Source organism: Histomonas meleagridis (assembly GCF_020186115.1).
Source record: "Histomonas meleagridis strain 2922-C6/04-10x chromosome Unknown contig_147, whole genome shotgun sequence".
NCBI classification, from domain to species: Eukaryota; Parabasalia; order Tritrichomonadida; family Dientamoebidae; genus Histomonas; species Histomonas meleagridis.
In genome coordinates, this window is record NW_027150776.1 from 6384 (window position 1) to 15093 (window position 8710).

Here is an 8710-nt window from a genome sequence, read left to right on the forward strand (position 1 = left end):
TCAAACATTCTGGATGCTGATAGATACTTCGGTACACCTTTGGAGGAAATGATTTATAAGGGTTTGAAGTCGCAAATGTTGTTCGTCTGGTTCCTGTTGTTAATAGCAGACAAAAGTTTAGTAGAAAAATATTATTTTAAGGCGTCATGTATGTACGATGATTTCCGTGCATTCCATGTGGCAGCTTTCCTACAAACAAAGGGGAAAATGTTGTCTTTAATAAGCGTGTCGTAAATATTTTGTGGTTTAATTAATTGAGCTGAAATTATTTTTTTTTTTGTTTGGTTTCTATCGGAGGAGGTTTTGGATCAAAAGTAATTTAAAATCGGATTTTTTCTGAAGAACGATGCGAAATTGAACACTTCGATTGAATTTAATTAATTATTGGAACGATGGGTATCGTAGAGGTTATGCACTGAAAATAAGTTATCGGCTATTGCTGAAACAATGAATTTCAACTGATTACTGTTTATTTCCATTGATTAGATGATGAAGAATATGAATTTCATTTGAAATGAGGTTGATAAGTATGTGGACGTTTATCTATTGTTTCGCCGAAAATTGGTGTTCCTTTGATTTGTGAGAATAAGCTGCTCGAGTTTGTGCTTTTCTTCAAGGAGGTCGTTGATTTTTTGTGCAAGTTTTGCTTGACGAATTGTATGTGAATAACGCATATTTTCAAGTTTAATTCTAAGTTCTTGAATTGTTTCATTTTTATTAGAGGAACTAAAAGAATTTTTTCTTTTGGTGAGATCTGAAACTTCACGAAGGAGTTCCTTACATTTATCTAAGAATTCTTCATTCGTGGTACAACATTTAAAATAATCGATTTTTTGTATTTCTTCATTCACAGTTTGATCACCTAATTGTAAAGATGATTTTTTTACATCAGAATAATTTTGCAAAATTGAATTTAGATTTGTTAGTTCGGGATTGTTATTTCGTAACTCCGGATTTCTTTGGGTCAGAGAATTAATGACTGAAATCAAACTCTTTCTTTTTTCTATGTCTTCCCTTAATTGTTGATTCTCAGCTTCTAATTTGCTTACATCCATTTGAAGGCATTCTGTTGTAGATGAAATTGCTTTTGTTATAGCAGAAACATCCGAGGTTAATTTTTCTATTTCTATTCTTGAAGCTAAATTTTGTGCAGAAATCTTTTCTATTTGTTTATTCAACTCATTGATTTCATCCACAACATCTTGCTTAAAAATGTGTGACTGTTTTGGCTGATTTGCAAAAAAACTTCCATATAAGCTAGATGAATGAGAAGAAGAAGAATCCTCAGACAGAGACATCCTTTGTCACTTTTCGTAAACATATTGTCAAAAAGGTTGAAATTCCGAACTGAGCTTGAAAAAATTATTTGCAGTTTAACTGAAGAAAACTTACAACAGTCCGCTGAAAAAGTATTGGAATTCTTTGATACAAATTTTCCAAATACATTTAATATAATAATAATAATTAACATATTTTATAATACATTTTCATCACCAAGCATGTGTCTGATGATATTTATTTAAATTTTTTAAAAGCACTTCAAACTAAAGAAGAAGAAATTAATTAAAATATATCTCAGTTTTTACCAAACGTATATCAACAATGAACACACAAGCATCATATTATTTAATCAGGAAACTAATTGAACAAAATTTAATTGATAAAAATATCACTAAAAACGTTTACTCAAAATTTTTTGCATATGAAACAGAAATTATGTTTCATCGAAATGATATCTTTAAATATATGTTTATGAGATTGGGTAACTTTTTTTAACGACCGTTAAAAGCAATATGTCCAACCAATCGAATGGCTTGCTTGATAGATTAAAAAGAATTCAAGAGATTTTAAATTCGCCACCAAATACCAAAGCCAGCTCTACCAAAAACAAACATAGCAACACCACAAATCCACATAAAATATCATATTCACTCCAAAAAAACGAAACATCATATAATAAAAAGAACTATAGCACCCATAATCAAAATCATTTTATACCCTCAAAAAAATTGAAATCTGATAACATCAGTTTACCAATATCACTAAACACAAAAGTTCAAACTCACAGACACCACAAAAGCAATGCCAAGAAACCAACACAGGTACAAAGCAAATCAGTTTATCCAAGAACCAAAAATGATAGTAAACATTTTCATGCACATGACAAAGACTATTTTCAAGGCAAACATAGTAAACTCCAACATAAACATAGCAGTACAATGTACGATTCACATAAAAGTCCAATTGACAAAAATCATCTTTATCATAAATCAAAATATCTAATTTCATCAGAGGAAACAGATTCATCAGATTATTTAAATATTTCATTAACATCTGATTCAGAAATTGAGTATTCCAAATCTTTTCGCAACAAAAAAGAAAGCAAACCTTCAAACAAAAGCATCAAAAAGTTATTACTTAGCACCGATTCCTCATTTGAAAGCGACTTATACAAAGACAAAACCAAAAAGAAATCATATTTATTAAGTGAAACATCTTCTTCTTCTTCATCTGAAAGTGATATTGAACAATATTTAGAAGATGACAGTGATAGTGATGACCAAAGCTTATCGAGTGAAATCGAAAATGAATTAAATGAAATTCTCGAGAAAACAAGGAAAAAAATGCAACAAAAGAAAAAATCTCAAAACACAAAAATCCCAATAAATAATACAAATAATAACAAAGCAAAAACATTTATAAATGATAAAAATAAAGTATTAACTAATAAAGATAAAAACTTAAATAAAAATTATTCTTATAATATAAATTTTGATCCCAAAAAATTACATAAAATTACACATAAACTTCTTTGTTCAGACTCTTCATCAACATTAAACTTGCAACATAATGAAAACCTAAAAAATGTTCTTCAAATTAGTCAAACATTAGAATTTCATATCAATCCAAATAATCAAAATAAAAAAATATTTATGCCCGATATATCTGAGTTAGTTTTGTCGGAATCAGATAAAATTAATTCGGAATCAGAAATGAAAAACAATAAAAAATCCAAAGTTTCATCTGATTCGAATAAAATAAATGTTAATAATTCGAATAAAAAAGTAAAACCAAAAAAGAAAAATATAATTATTAAAAAAGAGGAAATTGTTTCACCTGAACATGAAAAAATCGAAATTAAGAACAATGTTAAAAACATTAATAAATCAGATGAAGAAAATAATTCTGAAATCGAAATGTTAACTTCATCGAACTCAGATAAAATAATTGAAATAAACAATAAAAACGAATTTACTTCATCAGAAGCAGATAAATCAATTAAAGAAAATGATAATTCTGATAATGATAACAATAATAAAAACGAATTTACTTCATCAGAATCAGATAAATCAATTAAAGAAAATGAAGACAATGTTTCTGATGATAATAATAATAAAAACGAAACTGAATCAATTAAAGAAAATGATAATTCTGATAATGATAACAATAATAAAAACGAATTTATTTCATTAGAATCAGATAAATCAATTAAAGAAAATGATAAAAATGAAATATCATCAGAAACAAATGAAAACAAAAATTTGGTTAACATAGAGAAAGAAGATTTAATTTCGACAGATTCTGATCAAATGATTGAATTTGTAAATGTTATAAACAAAAGTAACTCATTGACATATTTAGAGCTCATTGATTCTGATAGCAGTAAATCAACTTCATCGGATAAAGAAAAACAAAATGAAAAAAATAATTTTGTTAATTTAACAATTTCTATTCCAGAAAACGACGACATATTTAAATTAACATCTCTTTCGCCTACGAATTCTCCATCTCCGACGAAAAGTATTGGAATGAACTATGAAATAACAGATAAAATAATGAAAGAAATTACACAATCGACATCAAGCCCAGAAAATGATGACGAAAATGATAAAATCGAATATAATGATAATAATGAAAAAGAAGAACAAATATCAAAAAATGAAGAAAAAGCAAAACAAATAACAAAAATTAAAGAAAAAAATAAAAACAAAAAAGAAGAAACAGAAACAGATTTTGAGCTTGAAGAAGAAATTACTTCGTATACAAACAGCGGATTAAATGTTTATGATGAAACAAACGAATTCGAATCCGAAAGTCTTAAAACTGATTTCGATATCAACATGAATGAGTTTATAACAAGTGACTTTAATGAAGAAGAAAAAATAATTTCAAAAATTAATAAGTTTGAAGAAGAAGAAGAAATATTAAAAACAGATTTTGATTTGGAAAACTATTTAAGTAATTTCAATGATGAAGAAGAAGAAGAAAATGTGTTAAATAAAATGAAAATAATAAAAAATGAGTCAAATAATGAATTTGACCTCGAAAATTATTTGGATGATGACGATGAAAATAAAAAAATTCCAAATGTTCACGTGCTGGATGAAGACGTTTCATCAAGTTCTGGCGAATTAACAAAAGATGAAATAAATACATTGCTAAATAGATTTGATGAAAGCGATTCATCAAAATAAAAAAAATTATAAAAATGCGAAAAACAAATGAAATGTTTTCGCAGTTTTAATGTATCTTAGAATCAATAAAACATAAAATTGTTATTAAATTTTTTTCTTAAAACTAAAAGAGATAAAAACTTTAAACATCTTGAAAAATGGTAATTTTCGATATAGCATTAAGTATTATTAGATTAGGAGTTCCACAATGATTTTTGTATAATTCCAATTGGAACTTAAAAACGAAAGTTTCTTCCTAACATTAAAGAGATTAATACCATATCATTTTTAATGGCATTGAACTCCATGTATTAATATGTAATTATTATGTTAACATTAAATCATTGGATAAAGCAGAAACAAAATGAAAACATCATCAAACGATCATTTTCAATTCAAATGTCATCAAGATGAAAAGTAACTTCGAAGAACTTTTCCAACAAAAATCAATAATAAATCAATTTACTAATCAACATATTGAAAATGTACGAATAAAAAATAAACAACTTGTTCAAGAAATCATATTTTCAGCTCGTCAATTTTTTTTTCATTATTTTGCTTATTATCCAAATTATTCATTAACCTCAAAATTTTCCATTGCAGAAATATTTGAATTTATAAGCACTCCTATTTCCCCATTTTCAGAAGTGATTCCTAATGACTTATTACCAAATATCGAAGAATGTCTTCTTTCGATTCCTCCATCTTTATTTTCACAGAAAGTTGTTGACTACATTGCCGATAACCCTGGTGAAATTCAATTATTTGCTTTTGTTATATTCCCATCCATATTTGGATATTTCGTTTCAGAAGCACAGTGTTCAATTGCTTTCGAGTGCATTGATAGAATTCATCAAGAATATGGGTTTTCTTATTCCAAACCATTTATTATTTCATTTTTTGCATCAGCAATTTCATTTGCAAATGTTCTCTGGAATAAGCTCTTTAGCTTATACTCCCGTAGGCACAAACCTTCTCTTGCTAGTCTGAGTAATAATTTCATCACAGTCCTTAAATCAACTTTTCACTTTCTTCCACCATATCATATTCAACTCATTATTAACCTCATAACAGAAAGTCGTGATTCGTTTTGTGAAATATTTTTTGATAACTTTCTTTTACCTTCTTTTTCAAGTTTTATATCTAGATCTAAACTTTCAATTCAAGAAATTAAATCTTTATTTAATTTCATCAAATCTAATTCTATTGATAAAGTTGAAGAGATCGTCTTCAACAATCAACTTTCAGCTATTAAAATGCCTTCGTTTGGAAGTTGTTATGTGATATCTCCATTTGAGCTTTATCATTTTTTTAATGTTTGCTTTAATACACTTAATATCAAACCCTCCAAGAAGGCTTGTTTCTTCCAGTTTAGTCAACCAATCTTTGATCCCTCATCAAAAAAATTTGAAATCATTAAAAATCACAAAAAGTCATCACTTTCTATATCAACTGCAGAAAAACGTATCATAAGTAATATTTGTGAGTTTTGCACAAAACATGGTATTGATTCTTTTAACATTTTTTCGAATGCAAATGAAAATGACACTTTTTACGACCGTTTAATGAAGAAAAAAATTAAAAAACGCTCAAAAAACTTTTTAAACTCATTTTATCAAGTTAAAAACAACGAACTCATTGATACTAAGAACATATTTAAGTTATTCATAGAAGAACTTTTTTTTGAAGAAGATAATGAACAACTTCTTCTTCGATTTCGATATTTGTTTCATTCATATGAGATTCGATTTCTACAAGAATCTCAAATCAAATGTTTATACACCTTAAATTTGCCATTTTTATTAAGTAATTCATTAAAAGGAAAATTTGATCGATTTGTCGAATCACTTTCAACCGAAGATTCACAAATGAAAGATTTCATACTCAATAATGAGAAATATATTTTATGGATAAAAGAAAATTTAAACAATTTAGATGACTTTACTATTGGCGAAAGAGTTTTTTGTATATGTAAAATAATAAAAATATTAAAAAATGAATGTGATTTTGAGAATTGGGCTTTTCATGTGTTTTTACATGCATTAAGCACTTCGAATTTCAATGGCTTCTTCGAGACAATGCTTACGACTATGAGATATATGAAACAGGACCCAAATGGATTCGAGCAGTTCCATAAGTTCGCCGATGATGACTGGGTGAAGTTCACCATTTTCATAAAGAATAACGTGTTGGAGTTGTTTAATAAGGAAGAAAAAACAAAACTTCAAACCTACTTGAATCAAAAATTGTGAAATACGGAAATATATATTAATAAATGTTTGTTGTTTAATAATTTATGTATTAAATGTTGAATATGGTTGAAAATTTAATAAAGAGTTATTTGTTGGTGGACAAAAGTAAATGCCTTTCACTTAAATTATTAATATCTTATGCCTTCATTTAGGTATAATTTAAAATCATTTTAAAAACTGTCTCCATTTTGTTTTTGACTGATAAAATATCAATAAATTATTTCTGTTAGTTTTTTATACAAAATACTCTCTTGATTTCAAATCTTGAATTTTAAAATTTTCTTTGATCATGTGTTTATCTTAATTTTTGTCTAAAATTCTATAGAATAATAAATTTATCTCGTGATTAAATCAAATTTATTATGTTAAGCAAGAAAAAAATTGCAATCATTTTGAAACACAACAAATTTATTAAACACTCTAAAAAGAATGATGTCTCTATGAGTTCTAAAGATTAAAAGCCAAAAAAGTTTCTTAAATAGGAAATCAGAAATGAAATACAAACATGTATTTAATCATAATCATCAGAAAAATCATCTAAAAAATCATCAAAGTCTTTTTTTGGCTTAAAGATTTCTTCATTTACATTATTCTGTTGTGTCCTCGTAAATTGTTTTCTTAATGACTCAAGAAGATGTTCTGGAACTTGCACTGGCTCAGATTGGAAGCCTCTGCAATCAGGATCTAGACATCGTTGGACGATCGTTCCTTTTTGTAGACTACAAACGAGATATATATGATTAGATTTATGCTCTCTTTTAATATTTTGGCAGTATCTTGAGCCTTCTACGTACATCAAAATTGTATCAAAATCTGGATTGTAATCAGACATCTTAATATATCCAGTTGGTGCAAAACATTTTATTGCAAAATCGTTGATGTCGTTAACAGTTATGTCACGCATTTGGCTTTGAGAGACATTAGTTGAAGCAGCTGCAACTTGTGACTTTGGTTTATCATGTGGCGTATCGTTCAAATCGGGGTACCCTATAATATGACACTTTTTGTCTACACAAGCAATCAAAGTTTTCTTGAAGAAGTCAACAGAAGAAAGTGATGGAGACAAATTAGTGTAATCTTTTGGAACTAGAGGAAACTTATTACCATTTGCAACTTTAGTTGACCAAATACATCGAATGCATCTATTTTTGGAATAAACAGCTTCATCAACAATGCTAAACTCAGGAATTGTGAGTATTTCAGTTTTTACAAAATGACCAACGTGATAATTATTTTTAAAACAAAAATCTTTTCCACGAATAATTAAATGCCTTGAAAACTTTTTTTGAGGATTCGTAGCATCTAAATGAATAACTTCAAACTCATCTCTTCCAAATACTTCAAAGAGCTTTTCCTCAATTACTTTTATCAAATGTTTTATAATTAAATCACCATCATAATTTGGATGTTCTTCAAAATAATACTCAATATCAAAGTAAAGATGACATGGCTTGTTCTCGGGGATAACCTCATAAAGGTGATATTCGGGAAGATAGTTAAATAGCTTGAAAACATTTTCATATGATTCAACAAAAAATGTTCTTTGTCCATTGTCTTGAAATTCCCATGAAAAAAGACCTCGATCTTCATTAAGGAATGATGAGTAGTCTGTTGCCTTTAATGGAGTAATTGATTTTTGTTGAATTTGTTTGAGTAAATCTTTGATATTTTCAGGAGCAAAATGTAAATGAAGAAAATTTAAACTGTCGTTATCGTGTGGAGCTTTTTCTTCTTTGATTTGTCTTGTTAATAGTGAGACGATGAATTCGTTTTTTGTTTTCCTCATTTTTCCAATATAAACGTACGAAAAAACAGTTTTTGAAATTTTCGAAAATTTTTGTTTCAAAAGCTTTTAAATATTCGATTGATTGTAATTAAGAACTAGTTGATCTGCTTATTGTGGGCATCTGAAAAATATTACATATCACATCTTTGTTCTCAACAAAGATTTTAACAATTTCAAAGATTTAATTTTGAGGTTCCTGAACTCAAACCACAGATTCC

General features: G+C 27.5%; 1 protein-coding gene across 1 annotated transcript; it reads right to left on the reverse strand.

The window, feature by feature from the left end:
• Positions 1 to 7217: 7217 nt before the first annotated feature.
• GO595_001705 (DNA-directed primase/polymerase protein) lies at positions 7218 to 8492 on the reverse strand (the record flags this gene model as incomplete). Its single annotated transcript, XM_067914533.1, has 1 exon — positions 7218 to 8492. One exon carries the CDS (start codon positions 8490 to 8492, stop codon positions 7218 to 7220), a length of 1275 nt encoding a protein of 424 aa, XP_067778128.1.
• Between the last annotated feature and the right edge of the window lie 218 nt (positions 8493 to 8710).